We start from the raw sequence: 17,126 nt of genomic DNA, 5'->3' as shown, positions 1-17,126 counted from the left end.
TATACAAAACAGAAAGGGTAAAGGAGAAAATACTCCACAAAGAATTAGGGTTGACTGAATGTCTGAGAAGCCTGACGCAAACAAAAAATTCATCCTGAAAGAAGAAAGCCATTCACTTACCAACCTATAGCAGCTATACAAATGTTTCAACTGCCTCATTCTACTGTTATATATGTACATGAAAGAGCTTAAACTTTCATAAATAATATGAACAAAGCCCTTTTTTAAATTTTATTTCAAGAATTAAGTAGGTATATGGATTACATAAATACCTTATCCAACTGAATTTTTTTTCTCTCCCTTTTACATGAATAAGTGAGCATTAAAGGAAAATGTTAACTTTTTAATTCAAAACCTGTTTATATGCAAAATAAGCATGATAAATATGGGCTTAAAGCATAAAATATTAAAATTATGAAAAAGTTCTAGACCTTTGAATAACAGATTAAAATAGTTTCTATGTCCACCCAGTGTGTACTGGACAAATAAAAATTTTTGGCAAAGAAATTTATGAACCTTTTTGTACACTTATCTAATATAAAGCAGTAGCAGATAATGAACTATGCTAGGAACACCACAAACAGGCATATTTTGGTTGTAACATCCTTCAGAATACTTCCCTAGCGTTTACTCCATTACATACCTAAAAAAATGTTTTGTAATTCACTGTCTCCGCCCACCCTCCCAGTCATTCACTTCCCGCCACTCCTAGTTACTATCACACTAGGAAGAAGTCTAACAACTGAGCACATGCAAATTCAGAGTGGCGTGGATAAATGGCAAAAAATGCCTAGAAAATTGGTCTGCTCAGTTTTGTAATTTTTGTTGAAAAATACTCCATCGCTCCCAACTGATGAAAACAGGAAACCCTATTCATAAATATAAATTTCACTGCCTATGATATACAATCATCCTAATAAGAAAATGAGTTCTATACATTCATGTCTAAAGGGGCAAAAAAGGAGATAGTTTCCCAAAGATGTTTCCAATTTTCTTCTGAATCAGAATTAGCAAATCGAGACGACTAGCATACTCTGTGTGCATTATTCCTCACTACACACAGCATTTTGTAATTTATTTCAAAGCTTCCATTATAAACAAAAAAATACAGCTTCTGTTAACCCACTCCATCCTGAGTTTATAAGGTCTAATACTGAATAGTGAAGTTACAACATAAGAATTTCACTTTATGTAAAGAAATATTATCAAAGACTTAAAATTAATGGCCAAATAAACCAAATAATTATACAAAAAGAACATATTTCCTTAAAAGACAAAATTATACTTCAAGTATAAAGAAAACTTAGACTTGGTCAATAAAATATACTACAATTTTTGCCCTTCATTTTTATAAGACCCTAAGACTGGTCATGACATGAAAGTATGTTTTACATTTAATCTTTATTACAGAGGCTGTCATCTAATATTGATATCCCATAAACTATACAAACATGATTTAATATTTGTAAAGGAATCTCCAGACTAACACTTTCATGACAGCCAGTCTCAACCCAGTCCAGCAAGCAGTTTGCAATCAGACCTTCAGAAAGGTAAACTTTTTTTTATCCAATGAGTTACAGATTCACAAGTTTAAGAAGAAAAAGAAAAACAGAAGGAATCCAGCCACCCAGCAAATATAAAGCAGACCCCAGAATGTGATACAATCCAAAGATGTAAATTACTGTAAATCATCACTGTTGTTCAGAATTTCACACAGTTACTTGAGCCAATTTTGCTCACTTTTCCACAGACACAATAAAGAACTAAAAGGAGGAGGCAAAAGGAGGGGAGAGGTATCAGGAGGGATAAGAAGGAAAGAACTGAGTTCTACTCTACAAATGCTTAACCTTACAGGAGTTTGGGCTCCTGCAGCATTTGTATTCTTTCCAAATCCTTATGAGTCACAAAAAAATTAAAAAGCTATATCCTTCTGGATGCCAGGAAGGGCCTTACCACAAGCCTTTTGTCAGAGAGAGGGAGAGGGAGAGAGAGACAGAGCAAGAGTAAGAGCAAAAGCAAAGGAGAAAAAGCCACAGTGGTAGGCAGTCCCACTTTACTTTGAGTACTGTGAGGTCACAAACCACATGATTCTGTCTCTCCAGTAATAGTGCTTGCAAAAAAAAGGAGTTTTAAAGCTTTTGCTTTTTTGGATTGTGTGAATGCTTCATTCGCCTCACAAACAACCACAGAACCACAAGTGCGGTGCAAACTTTCTCCAGGAGGACAGCAAGAAGTCTCTGGTTTTTAAATGGTTAATCTCCGCAGGTCACTACCAGCCACCGAGACCAACAGAGTCAGTGAGTGCTCTCTAACCACAGTCTATGCAGTAATAGTAGGTCCTTCAAATATTTGCTCATTCTCTTTTTGTTTTGTTTCCCTGCTTTTCACATGTTACCAGCTACATAATTTTGTGACAGAAAAAAATAAATAGAAAGTCTATGTACTCCAGGCATACTGTAAAACTAAAACAAGGTTTGGGTATGGTTTGTATTTTCAGTTTAAGGCTGCAAGCAGTATTTACAACAGAGGGTACAAGTTCTATCTGAAAAAAATAAAAGGAGGGACTATGGCATCAAACAGCCTCTTCAGCACAGTGACACCATGTCAGCAAAACTTCTTTTGGGGTAAGTGTTATATATTTTAAATTACTCTAAGAGATGAACCTGTTAAACATAAAAGTATGTGTCTTGGATGAACTGCTAGTGCTTCAAGATAACAGTGCATGAAAGGGCATACTAATGCTGTACTGTTGCAGTAAAATATTGAAAGATGAGAATGCTATGCATATTCGCATTTGGCAATTGCCACTTGCCTAATTCTCAGAGTAATGACTTGAAATGTGTAAAAATAAAACAGCCTGCTTTAATAGAAAAGTTTTCTAAAGTTAGAAAAATGAGAATGTTAACATAGTATAAAGAGACAGCTTAGACTTCTGTTTAACCTTCTCTGGATAAAATGAGACAGTAAGTTAATCAAAGTATTAATTATCAACTCCAGCGGCACCCAATATTTGAGAAAACTTCAAAAAGGAAGCAATTTTACAAAATAACAGACCTCAGAATTATCCCAACATTATGTATGCTCTACCATGCAAAACAGAAATAAACCTACAGTACAGTTAACATTTGAACCAGCTCAACTAAAAGAAAGCTATTTATAATTTTAAACTGCTTTATAAAATATCTGCACAAGTCTGTTTCTAAACAGCTTGGTAAAATTGGAGCATATATTCCACTGAAATAAAAGTACATGTATAAAACAGTCATTTAAAAAAGATCTTTACATACTAAAAAATTCACAGAAGTCTTTAAAAACTTGCATGCAATGTTATTCCCTATATCATTTTATTTTTTTACACCTAGACACTATATCCTTATGTACAGACTTGTTATAAACACACAGCAACACTGAAATGTCTAAGATGCTTTTAATCATATTCTTCAATCTACCAAAATGAGTATCATTTAGTCTCAGGACAAATAAAGTTCCATAAGGATATTCCGTATGATTTAAGAGCCATATCTATTAAATCAAGCTGGATTTGAAAAGAAAATGTACTTAATTCTAGTTTCTTAATATTTAATTTCAAGTCAGTGTCAATACAGATATATAAACTAACATTCATCAGCTGCTCCTGTATTATAATCAAAGTGTAAAAACTTACAAGATTTTCTTTATGATGTCCAACATGTTCCAACTATAAGGCAAGTTTTAAACTTTTAATCTTTAGAATAAGTTCTTTTGCTGTGTATATCAATATTAACACTGCTTTGTAACTTAGAACTAATGACTGGAGTTTCTTTACTCCTCCTACTTCACACATTTTAACTGGCTACTACTTGAGGATCAGATTTAGTTTAAGTCAAAGAGAAAAAAAAATTAAACCTGAAGGAAAGAAAAGGGTTTTCCTTAAAGTGTGAGGAAACACACTTTGTATTTCACCAAAATAAAAAAAAGTAAAGTTGCTGTGGTGACTCCTTCAATAGCTGTATGTGGACCTCTCATTATAATGTATGTAATAGCACAGTTTTGTAATGTAATAGAGGGTTTTAATCATTAATCTAAAAGGTTCTGTATTAAGGAAGGAGAACATAAATACAACTACACTGTATTATACCCCAAATTAAAATTACAGCCTTTACACAGGAACTCTTGCTCTGACTTCCACAAGGTAAAATGGGAGGAAAATAGTTTAAATTGTTATTTAGAGACATAATGTAAAAGAGAAATACCTAGCAGTTCATTTACTCTTCAACAATAGTACTTCACTCTGTGTGTGTGTAGAAATTTTTTTTCTAATCAGATTGGGACAAACAGAAGTATGAGAGAATATCTCAATATTGACAGTAAAACTATTAAGATAAACAAAAAAATGTTAAATGGTAAAAAAAAAAGTTAAAATGTTCTTACTTTATCATATTAAGTATCTTTTATTTCCCTCAAATTCTGAATAATAATTTCTAGGCCAAGTTTCTAAACAAGGTATAGCAGAGAATTTGATAGATTAAGATCATCTTCAACTACATACTATACTTTTTATTAAACACTAAAATGAAACTTTCTTCTGAAAAAAGTGGTTTTTTTACTCACTCCTTGGCCACCACAGTGCCTTAAGAGCCAGGAGAGAAAACTTAACATGAATCCACGAAACTGAATTGATGGGTAATAGATATTTTGTATAGGTGATCATCATATTTGTAAATATTTCCCAAATCTATAACCTATTTGACAGCTAAAAACTTCACTTCAGGTTATAAATTCTTAGAAGATGATAATAACTATCAGCAGTGAGCTCTCAAATATATGTGCTCCAATTCTGTGAAACAGTTAAAAAGAAGTCTAGGTTTTTCGTGGGTGAGGGACAAAGCATGTGTCGATCAAATGCTTCTCCTGAAATATAATGGAAAGAGAGAGAGGAAGAAAGACTAATTCTCAGTGTCCTTGCTCCTTCAGAATACCATTTCCTTTGAATAAATCAAAAATTTTCATGACCTGTACCATCAAAATTAATCATTTATTATAAATAAAACTTGCTATATGTTGCTTTATGTTGACTCCTGGAATTCTGCTACATAAAAACTTTGTAACTGATCAAAGTAACTAAAAATATGCATGAATACTGATTTCTAAGACTGATGTCCATATTAATAATATCAACTTCATACCATTAAGATTTAATAGTGATAAAGTATTCTAGGGTAAGGGTGTTAGATTCCAAAGTTCAAGGAAAAAAATTTAAAAGTCAAGAGCATACTGCAAAGGCCACTTTAATATATTAAAGGTTAGCACTATCAATCAATGCACTTCTCAAAAATCTGTACTATTTATAATCATTCCAATTTTATAAGAAAATTGCTAAAGATTTCATTTTTTAATACGTGTAAAATTTTTGAAGAAAGCATATAAAGATAAAACCTTGTTAGTCTGTGTGAACCTCCTAAAACTCTTTAAATCACAAGGAAGGCATGAAATATACATCACTGCATTAAGACATGTTAGAGCTCTTTAAAATGGACAAAAATTACTCTTTTCAATTACACCCTTCAAGCTAATCACTGATAGTCTGACTAGTTTAAATCAGTCATGTGAAAGTTAAATCCAGTAAGATAGAAATGTTCCAGTTTGTTAAAAGAACACTGAAATATTTGATGGTTAAATAAACTGCAGAGGAGAGAAAAAAACTAACTCATTGAAGGCACTAAGACTTTATCAAACACACAGGATTAATCTTTATTCAATAGAACCATTCACAAATCAAAACTCACTGTACTTCAATACTTCCAAGCAGCGCTAATCAATTACAAACCTTTTCTAGTGCTTCAAAACTCATGTGCTTTCAATTTTATATACTGGTGGTCCTGAAGTATTGTATAGGGGTTGAGTTAAGAGATTCTGTATCACAACTTTTTCCCCCAATCAACATTCATCTCAAGAGTAACTCTCACACACACCCCTAAAGCTGCTCACATGAAAATTGTGGTAATATTTTTATACTGTACTTCTTTGTTGAAGCAAAAGGTTAAGGGTTACCTAAACACCTCGACTGTATATACAAAAAAAAAAAAGGAAAAGGTAAGTATTCATACAAAAAAATCCGATGGGACTGGATTATTTATTTTTGCATTTCCTATGATTAATGATGCACCCTTAATGGCTAAACAGGGTTCCATCTTAAAGTCCTCTCTCCAAAGTATACAAATAACCCTCCATAACTTTTGTTAGAAGATACTAAGATGTAACAACTCTAATAAAGTAATATAAAAACTTTTTAAAAGCATTAAGATTGCAAATGCTTAATCTAGTGAAAGCTTTTAGAAATATTTTTAAATAAAAGATTCAATGGGAGGCCTTTTCTCCTTATCTCCTTTCCAGGAGGAAGGCCCATCCTTTGAGGATATAACGTTCTAATAAATCTATCATTACAATTTACCCTGTGTGTATGGGGGGGGGGGACCAAAACAGGTTAAATGGAACAGCCCTCTGCAGTCTTTTAAAAACTATACATATAGTCAAATATTAATTCATGATAAGAAAAATCTTTTCCTAGCAATACAAAAATGATAAAGATGACAGAGTAAAACTATTTCTTATAGTCTAATTAGCAAAACCAATGCTAATTTAAGCAGACCCACCCTAAGAGGTAACTTTAATGCACTGTTTTTCTTCCTATACCAAGAAATTCAACCACTGAAAACACTGTGCCCTCCCTCAACAAAAATTTGTCATTAAATAAACACCAATATTAGCAATAAATGTCTTATTTTTTTTAAATGGAAAATATGCTAAGTTGACTGTCTAAAATATTCATGTCTGTAAAATTTTATATCTTAACAAAAATCTTGAGAAAAGGAGGTCTCATACAATGAAAATCTGTAATTCCATACACATACTACCATTTCCAAAGATTATGGAATGCAGTCAGCCAGAATTATTTCATATGTATTTTGACTAATGTGTTAAACTTAAAATATAACCAGGAAATTCTATAACTTATTCAAAGGGTATTTCCTTACTATATTAACCAGAGTTGACCACAAGCTTTCGTCCATTCAAGAGCAAACACACATAAAACAGACCATACATTTCTAGTTCACTGGTTAAGACCTGTATTGTAATTGAGAGTAAATATGCTATTGTATATCTTTACCTGATGTCAAATTCTTGGAAATTTTCTTCCCCTTATGCTACTCACATAAATTCTTGTAAATGTTCTCCCCTTTATGCTACTTACTACTCTGGTGGTAAAGTGAATAAAACAACTGGCTGTAACAAGAAGGTGATTTAAGGCCCACTAGCTAATCAGCAGGATGAAGATGAAGTGTTTGCTCTCATAAAGCCTTAGAAATCCTCTGAAGCAATTCTATTTTGCCCTGTAAGGTAACAATGAGTTACAACTGTCTTGGTGGCAATGAGGTTGGTTTGAGTTTACACTGTTTACTAAGGATATAAATCAGGATTTGGAGTAGGATCACTTGAAGTGTTTTTGTTATTGCTGAACAATAGTGTAAACCTAAAACATTTTATGAAAAGTGAGTATGTCTACTTCTACAAACAGAAACTTTATCATTTAACAGGAGATAAAAATTCTCAAGTAAGACAAGCTGTAGGATTAAAGAATCTTCTAAAGGATAAGTGTTGAATAAGCATTTAACACTACCAGTATTTTTTTTAATACTGCTATATTTAGAAGAAAAATTTTAAGACTTTTTAAAAAATATATTTCATTGGCATGCTCCATATTCATGTAAAAGTCAAAACTCCGGCATCCAATGTATTTATTTAGCCAAGGATAAAAATCAAGTATGACTGGAGCTCTTACAAAAAGATAATACATGTTAATTTACCATTATTTAAATTTTCCTCTTTAAAATTAGTAGTGCACAAAACAAGAAATTCTGTAGCATATAGATAAGCTAAGTGAATGGGATTTTAATTTTAAAATTACTAACTGATAAATTTATTTAAGATTTTGACAAATTGTTATCTACACTAGCTGTATTGTCATCTTTTTAAAAACTATACATAATTAAGTATAACGTACATCTCATGCAAAATAATTTTTTAATCACAAAATCAAAGTAATTTTACTTGATTTTTCAATTAGTTTAGGTATTTTTACATCAATGGTCTCTACTGGGATTATCACATCATCAAGTATAAAAATACACTTACATAAAAGACTAAGTTAAAAATTAAAGAATTTAAATGTACAATTATGAGTTCCCAAAAACTTTTATGAACTGCGGGTGCAACAACTTTTATATATTCCTGATAGTTAGATATCTTACAACTAAACACGTTTCATGATTCGGTGAAAAGGAAAGAAACTAGTCAAACTGCAATAACAATCATCATTAACATTTTAAAAACATTAGTTTTTCTTTGCAAAACAATAATGACTGTGGTATTTCATAAAACATTACATGGACACACAAACCATTTTATACTTATCACATATATTCAACTTAAATTTCTTTTCACTTCTCCATGTAGATTAAAATCTTTATACAATGCATATACATATGCATGTTCGGATGGGGGGTACATACATACTTATCAGTGAGTACAGAACTTGGTTTAAGGATTGCAAACCAGAGAGAAAATGTAAATTAACTAAGGGACAGCTGGTAGCTCTTTTGTAAAGGATAATCAATTATTCTATATATACACTAACAGAAATGCTAATTTATACAACCATTAAATAGAGTTCAGGCATTCTCTAGGATATTCAAGATAAAATAATCAAATACTAGCAAAAGCCAAGGGTATTATTTCCTAATTATAAACTTATGTAGGGTTAATTAAAAATTAACATCAGAGGAGATAAACAATTACAGTTTACAAAGGCAAATATAAATGTAATTAATTTACTATCAGATTTACTATCAGATGCTATAACGGATATTTGAAAGACTATCTCCAGTTGATACCTAAACATACCATTGCTCATGTAAACAGGGAATAAACTTAAAGTAAGCATCTTGAATTTTAGTATGATTATTTTGTTTCCAGTATAATTATTATATTTTTAAATCTTTACTTCTCAACTTAAAACATTTAGTATTTCCAGAATAATCTGTAAGTGGCAATGTATCATTCTTTCTACAAGTGAATAAAAACTATTTAAACTAAGAAATTCAGACATATACATTTCATTTTACTATTTAATAAAATGTTATATATTATAATGAACATTTTAATCCATTACTTTTATTCTATCATTGGAACTGTAACTTGATACCAGAAAATATGTAACTATCCCCAAGTTCAGATTGCATATTCCTTTAGTCAGAAATAATCTTATTACAGTGCAAACAAAGCTTGCTTTGAAAATATTTTCGAGGAAAAGTAAACTATCATTTTACTACATATACTTAAACAGCATATACCTGCAACATCACATCATAACAGACAAAAAGTTACGCTAATGAGTTATACATTATATCAACTACAATTTCCCAGAAAACTGCTAAGTATAAAAGTATACAAGCATGTCATTTTCAGTAGTTAAACACTTAATTCAATACAATAAGATATTATAAGAAACTGTGTATAGGAGAGAGACCTTCCATCAAGACAGGAGCATCCTTAAGTAAGGTAACTGGTTATAAAAAGTAATCTGAAAGAGTTAATTGTTACCTTTTAGTAAAAACTGATAAAGATCATAGGTAATTTAGCTTTTGCGCGCGCACGCACACACACACACACACACACACTCCTACTGCTCTTTAAAGTTCAATACAGAAATTAATCTATTTAAGAAGGTAATCAATAAAACTATATCATTTACAAAGACAATGTAAACATAAAACAATATAATCAAATCTTTAATCATTTAATCTGCCTTTTCTCCATAGTATAAGCTTCTCTTTTCCTTATTACTATAAACTCTAGTGTTTTGGAGTTTTGTACATCCTCCAAGTCATTAAAACTAAACATATATACATACACTGTCTTCTTAATTTTGAATGAAAATGAAAGTTTTCAAACTTTTTGCCACTAGAATTCACTTCATTTTAAAGAAACTTTGTTACATACAATCACTATTGTCTGAACAATTTCACTTTTTTCAGTAATAACAATTTATTACTTTAACAATATATTCCTTTAAATATTCATAAGCATATATGCAGAATATTTTCATGTACCAATATGACTAGAGAAAACACAGGAAAGTATTTTTAGGTTATCATTCACAAGTCTAAAGAAGGAAAATTTAGAATCATATGCTAATTAGTAAGTTTAGTTTAAATCTCAGTTTCATTCTCTTAATGTAATGCTAAATATCAAAACACAATGGATACATTAAAAATAATTTTGTTTTTTTAATAAATTGCTTTAGTTGCTAAACTATTTTATTGCTAAATAACTCTATTCCCCCCCGCTTAGAAATAAAATCATGTGTTCCAACAAAAACAAAATATTTTAATAAAGTATTTCTTTAGAACATAATTATATATATGTACAAAATTATTTTCTAATGAAGCTATATTAGTATATGTAACTAATAAAAGTCCTACTTTAGCTTAAATCTTATTCAGACAAATTCAGTCAACTCACTCTGCTGCCATAATCCAAAAATACCTAAGCCCTTCACTGCTGTTTCACAGAACTTTTAAGAAAAATCATCTACTCATTATTCTAAGCTGACAGTTATTTTTGGAAAAATAGCTGTGAAAACAACATGATGTGAAAATTACACATGAACTTAAAACTATCACATTAAAAAAATATGAAGTAAACAACAGCAAATAAATGCACAAAACTGAACTCTACCTAGCAACAACATTCTGAGAAGGCACATTTGAGCACAGAAAAATGCTTTATAAAATAAACATTCAAATTGCAGCTTGCCTTTTGGACTACTAAAATCAACAGAACAGCATCCCAGTAACTACAGAATTTTCTCCTATACTGGCAAGCATGAAAAGAATCACAGGTAACTCCTAATCTTGCAATCAAAGAGTGACACTTTCCTTAATAGTAAAACCATTTCTTTTAAACTGGTTGGAAAGGCCTGCCCCCTTGCCTTTTGTTCTGTACATACCTGTTCCTTATCAATTAAGATGTATATCTTCAGTATTCGGAGAAAAAAGGTTCAAAACTTTAGCTGAGTATAAAAGTTATTAAACCAATGTATACACAAGACTACTTTAGAAAGACTCATTTCTAAAAGGCCAGAAAATGTTACTTTTTTTAAGCTGATGCATCTACACATAGAAAGTAACTTTTAGTAAGTTCTTTTGCTGCGCCATAATGATCTGCTCCAGAAACTCAAGGGTACCTAAAACAACGAACTACCTGTTCTAGCCTTGCTGAGGAATGTGTCCAAATCATTTTTATTGATTTAACCTTTAGAGGAATGCTACATATCCTCAGAGCAAAACATTTTGAATGTATTTATAATATGATACACTTCTGAGAAGCCCATGAATAAAAAAGGCAAAAACAAAATATAGGCACTCCTCTACCCTCAGTTGTTACAGGTTTATTTTTGATTATTTTAAACACTATCAACTGACTGAACACTAAGTATTCCTATTTGGGGAAAATTACTTTGGCACCACTGAAAGGAGAAGTCTTTTTTTTTTAAAAAAAAAAAAAAAGGCAGAAACAAAAAAGTCCATTTTAACACATTTTAACTTTAAGAAATAAAACTCCTGACTTGATAATGATGTCACACCTACAAATGTTTAAAGGATTCTAAATACTCCTTTCATAGTCTAGTTACACATTAATCATGGAACCTACACACATATCAAACTTACAACTTACAGAATTTAGCCCTTATTGAATAAACTAAGCTGTCCTCTAGTTTACATTCTAAGAATTTACAGAGAACGTTCTGTTATACTATCTCTCTAGCTTTCTGCAAGTGGTACTTTATAAATGGCTTCAGCAGCTAATGCCTGCATTAGTTACGCTTGCCAAATAATAATTCATAATATTATGCTTCCTCACATTATGCTTCATCATTAGTTAAGTTAAACCTCACCTCTAAAGAAGCTATACTTTCACTGCAGACTGGTCTCCTAAAGAGGCAAGCAACTTTTGAGCATTTCCAGATGTAGATCTCGAAAAGGGAAAGTCTTAGCAAATCTTAGCGATATTGAAATTATTAAACAAAAGTACAGTAAAACTGGAGACCCTACTTATAACTTCAATTATCAATGAATTTAAATTAGGAGCTGAATGTACTGTATTTCATATTAAGAAACTTATAATAGGTACCACAGCATTGATTTCGGGTAGTTATCAGTAAATGAAACAACTAAGCATATTTAAATGAGACAAATAATACTGAAATGTCTTAAGCTGCAACAATTACTGGGCAGAAGACAATAAAATCCACTGCTATCTTTTTTGAATCATTCTTTTTATTCCAGATAATATATAAAGATCGGTTCTGGGTATGCAGTTTTTATCTTGCCATCAGTTTTTTTTTTTCCCTGAAACATTCAAGAATGCATGTGATTATGCTAAAGTAAAATAAAAATAATTTCTATTCACTCTATTTCTCTAAAGCACATCCAGGAGTAGGTGAGACAAGTGCAGTAGCTAAGGACAGTATCTAAAATCAAACTTCCTTAAATTTACAGCCTAGGCACTTTGCATACTAGCATGAATCATCAAAACTGTATGGGACATGTACTAAGCAATGTGTCACAAATATAAAAATGAGATAATAGAAAATTAAAAAAAATAAATGTACAGTATGAAGTGCATACTATTAAATGTTTAAATCAGGAATATGATCTATAATGTAAAAAAAAAAATTTCACCCATATGTAAATGAGCATTAAACAATTCTTAGTGCTAAGCAGGACTTGTTATATATATAGTCCAATGGTGTCTAAATCTGACTAATGAACAGAATTATCTGGGTAATGGGTCTGAGTGGGAGCTTTGGGAGATACAAATATACAAAAATCAGGTTATTTAACCAAGTCTGACCATTAGATTAACTTTACAATATGCTAAAAAAATAAAAGGAAAAAATCTCTAAAATAAATTTCCATGTTGCCTATCCACTAAACAACTGTCAAGTTTACTTATAAAAATTAAAACATCAGTTCCTTTCTTCCCTTCCTTCCTTTTCTCCTAATAAAGACGTTAGTGTATGGTGACATGTCCAGCAACTAATATTAATAAAGAAAAAAGTCACAAGTATAGAAAATTCAATAAAATGAAGATAATTTAAAAATTAAAATTTTTTTAAATTTTTCCATTAAAAATAATTGGCAATTTTAAAAGCATACATACTGAAAAAGAAAAATGCCCACCAAAGTCCCCAAATTTTTACACAAAACTTTTTAGTTGTATATTTCTAACCTCTGTTAGCTTTTGAGTTTTTCTGTATAAAGAATTAAAGGTCTTTGACTACCAGAAGAATTGTCTAAAGAACTATTTAGTAATTACCTTTTTACTCCTATGGACAAATACAGGCTTATATGCTACCATCTAGCACATAGGAGAAACTCAGAAAAGTCTCATGAGTATATGATCAAATGAACCTGATATTTTACTTCTGAAGCTAAACAAATTTAGTACATTGTGTTTTATAGCTGCAAACACAGTAGGAAAATGTACTATTTTTGAGGATTTACTGTGCCAGCCACTATATTAATTCCTTTATAAACATAGGTGAGAACACTAAGGATGAAGTATTAAAATCTTCACAAGGTCACACAGTTGAAGAACTAGGCTTCTAACACAAGTCTTCTAACTCTTAGTAACTATCTTACATATGATTGTAGTGAAAATATTTTCTAGTCCTCAAATTTCACCTACAAAGATGTTAGTTCTAAAAAACATTAATTGCTCTAAAAAGTTACAAAATACAAAAAGGGAGAATATCTTTGAGTTTTCAAGTTATCCCAAAGCATACAACTCTTTAGTGAAAGTCAAATAGATGCTGATTTTAAAAAATAAATAAAAATTTAAAAAAAATAAGGGTGTAGCAAAGGACAAGGTTTTAGAGAATGGAAATTTTGAGGTAGTAGATAATTCTTAGGGAGCTCTAGTAGCTTAGTAGGTAAACTGGTGCACTGCCATCACAAAGCAAGTGTTTTCAAATCCACAAGCTACTACACAGGAGAAAGATGAGCAATCTCTTTCCACACCATTCACAGCATCTGAAAACCTGCTGGACAGTCAGCTATGAGTCAGTTCCTACTCAAAAGCAATGAGAGAGTGAAAAACAATTCTTAAGCAATAATTATAATAAATTATCTTAATTAAAGACTATAGCATACCATAAGCTTTTTTTTTCTCACTTTAGGAGTTAAAAATTAAACTGCTATGAACACAAAGAATCTACAAACCTAGTAGATAAAAATAAAGCAATACTGGTTTACACTATGGGCTTGGGTATCAGTCAGATCTAATGTCAAATCCTAGCTCCTGTACTCACCTGAAACAGTCCCTATAGCACAGACTCTGTTCCACTTTTAAAGACCTATACTCACATACTTCTGCTCAGTAAACAAGATAATCTTAATCTCTAAATCAACTCCTAATTATATTTTTTTTAAATTCCTATTCACACAAATCTTTGCTATCTCCAAAAGTCCATTAGCAAAGCCAACTTTTTCCTTCATTGACCAAATAGGTAACATACAAGATTTTAGAGAGTAAACTTTTAACATATACTATTCACTATCATTTTTTCCCACCTTTTCTCCAATAAAGAAAAAAAGTTTTGGAGAAGTTACAAAAGAGTTCTAGTTGCCCTGCCCACCTCATAATCCTGGCAGAAAGTAGGAAAAAAGCTAAGGGGCTCCATTTCTCACTTTATATGGACACAGAAGCCATGGATAATGGCAACAAGTGATGACACACTATTTGAGGAGCAAAGAACTGAAAAGAGAGTGTTTGAAGATGTAGAAACAGCAACAGAAATGTCCAATCATTCAACAATGGCATTTAATTTGATACATGTTTAAATGAACAAACCAACAACTTGAACAAGTCTGAACTAAAATAGTGTATCAAACAAAAATAAACACAAATACAAAATCTTAGGCACCTGTCTTTTAGAAAAGGAAGTTATACATCTTTATGTCCACTTACTGGAAGCAGGAGTGGCATTCACTTTCTAAACCACATGCCTATGGAAACTATGAACTTGGAGAAACAACTATAGTTATAAAAAGGCATTCGGTCTTTTGTTCATGGAGTCACTATGAGTCAAGCTTGACTGGAGGGCAATCAACAACGACAAAAATGTCCATTTATAATTACAAAGATTCAGTGAAAAAGATGGAAAATGAGTTTGCCTTCTTAGCAGAGTAAAACTCTTTCAGGAGGAAGGCACAGAACTGAAGTAAAGCAAGCAATGAAATGGGCAAAATCTGCAAAAATCACTACCAAATATAAAGCTGACAATCTTCAGTGGTTGTGATGTAATTACAGGTTCTCTGATTCTGGGACCCTAGCTGCCAAAGGAGGCAAGAATGTATAAAAAGATGCGGCTAGAAATAAAACCTGATAGGGTGAGATAAAGCACTGTCTTTAGTTTAAACTCTGTAAGTGGTCACATTTGTTTCATCAGAAGCCACTTAAAAGGATGGTGAGGAGAGAGAGACAAAGAGTTATGTCTGCAGTCAAAATAGTCAACCAATGAAGGACAGAATAAACAGAGAGAACCACCTGGTGATTCAGTAGTCACTGATCAAGTACAGAAAAACCGAACAAACTCTAGGAAAGAATAGTGATATTACTAATGATTAGGAGGAAAACAGGAAGGGGTTTAAGTAGAAAGAGTTCTGTCTTTGTCAATAAGTTTCACGTACTGAAGAAAAAAGGGATATCATCACTTATATATGATACAAATTTCATTTTTTTCATCTTATATAAGAATATATGTATAAGAATGTATGTGAGTACATATATCTTTATATAAGGGTATGTACAGGAAAGAACTCAAAATTCAATAATAATTAGGGTTAGCTAGAATTACAAATTACAAAGTATCTTTTGCTTTTTATACTGCAAGGTGGAATGCTAACTCAAAGATCATACACTTTTGGTGATTCAAATCAACCAACAGCTCTGAAGGAGTAAAAAGGAGCTGTCTCCTGTGAAATTCACAGCCTTGGAAGCCCAATGGGGGTTACTGAATCAGAACAGACTCAACAACAGGAAGAATGAGTTAATAATATGTTCTAATGTTGAAAAGGAGTTGGGGTTTGTCCCCCCACACACTACTTAACCCACACACTAAATGATACAGGAATGAAGTTCCTCCAATTAGAAATTCTTTTTAAGTAGGAAGATTATTTCCAAAACAGGACAGTATCTCTCAGAGATATGAGAAAAATAGCATAGGATAGACAACCCTGAACTTTGAGCAAGTTATTTAAGCTCCATGTGTCTCAACTTCCTCATCTGTAAAAGTATCTATAAAAGTTATATACAAGATAAACTAGGTCAGACGAAATAATGTCAGTTTTAAATAGTCATCCTCAAATATCCAAAGGATCTAAGTAAACTACTCATAGTGTAGTCCATAGATAAACAGAATAAGTAGTAAGAAGCTTCTTAAAAATTTCAAATCTTAGGACCCTTCTCCAAACCTTTACAATGAGAATTTCTATTTTAACAAGATTCCCAGGAAAAACAGTCTGTGAATGTTGTTGTTGTTGTTATGTGCCGTAGAGTCGCTTGCAACTCATAGCGACCCTATATACAACAGCCCTAAACTCTGCTGTCTTGTGCCAATCGCACTGTCTCTCACACTCCCATTCCGATTATCCCAGTCACTGAATCAATCCACCTCATACCGGGCCTTCCCTTCCGGCGCTGTCCCTCCACCCTCCCAAGCATGATGTCCTTCTCCAAGGAACGGTCTCTCCTCACAACACGTCCAAAGTATGTTAGACAGAGCCTCAGAATCCTTGCCTCCAAGGAGCCACCTGGTTTAACCCTTTCCAGGATGAATTGGTTTGTTTTCCTAGCAGTCCATGGTATTCTCAATACTCTTCTCCAGCACCACAGCTCAAAGGCATCAATTCTCCTTCTATCCTTCTTGGTCACTGTCCAACTCTCTGATGCATAACAAGTGACTGTGAAGACCATGGCCTGTATCAAACGCACCTTAGTCTCCAGAGAGACACCATTGCTCT

General features: G+C 32.0%; 1 protein-coding gene across 1 annotated transcript in view; it reads left to right on the top strand.

The window, feature by feature from the left end:
• The first annotated feature begins 2,159 nt into the window (after positions 1-2,159).
• The window catches only part of RUNX2 (runt-related transcription factor 2), a 277,102-nt gene continuing 262,135 nt past the window's right edge, over positions 2,160-17,126 (top strand). The window contains exons 1-2 of the mRNA XM_006881935.1: positions 2,160-2,297; positions 2,498-2,624. Of these exons, the coding sequence (XP_006881997.1) occupies positions 2,160-2,297; positions 2,498-2,624 (265 nt within the window). The remainder of the gene's footprint in view (positions 2,298-2,497; positions 2,625-17,126) is intronic.

The sequence above is a fragment of the Elephantulus edwardii genome, unplaced genomic scaffold (assembly GCF_000299155.1).
Source record: "Elephantulus edwardii isolate Elephantulus edwardi_28Jun2011 unplaced genomic scaffold, EleEdw1.0 scaffold00017, whole genome shotgun sequence".
NCBI lineage: Eukaryota > Metazoa > Chordata > Mammalia > Macroscelidea > Macroscelididae > Elephantulus > Elephantulus edwardii.
Note: the sequence above shows the minus strand (reverse complement) of the source record. Positions and strands in the feature narration are given on the sequence as shown.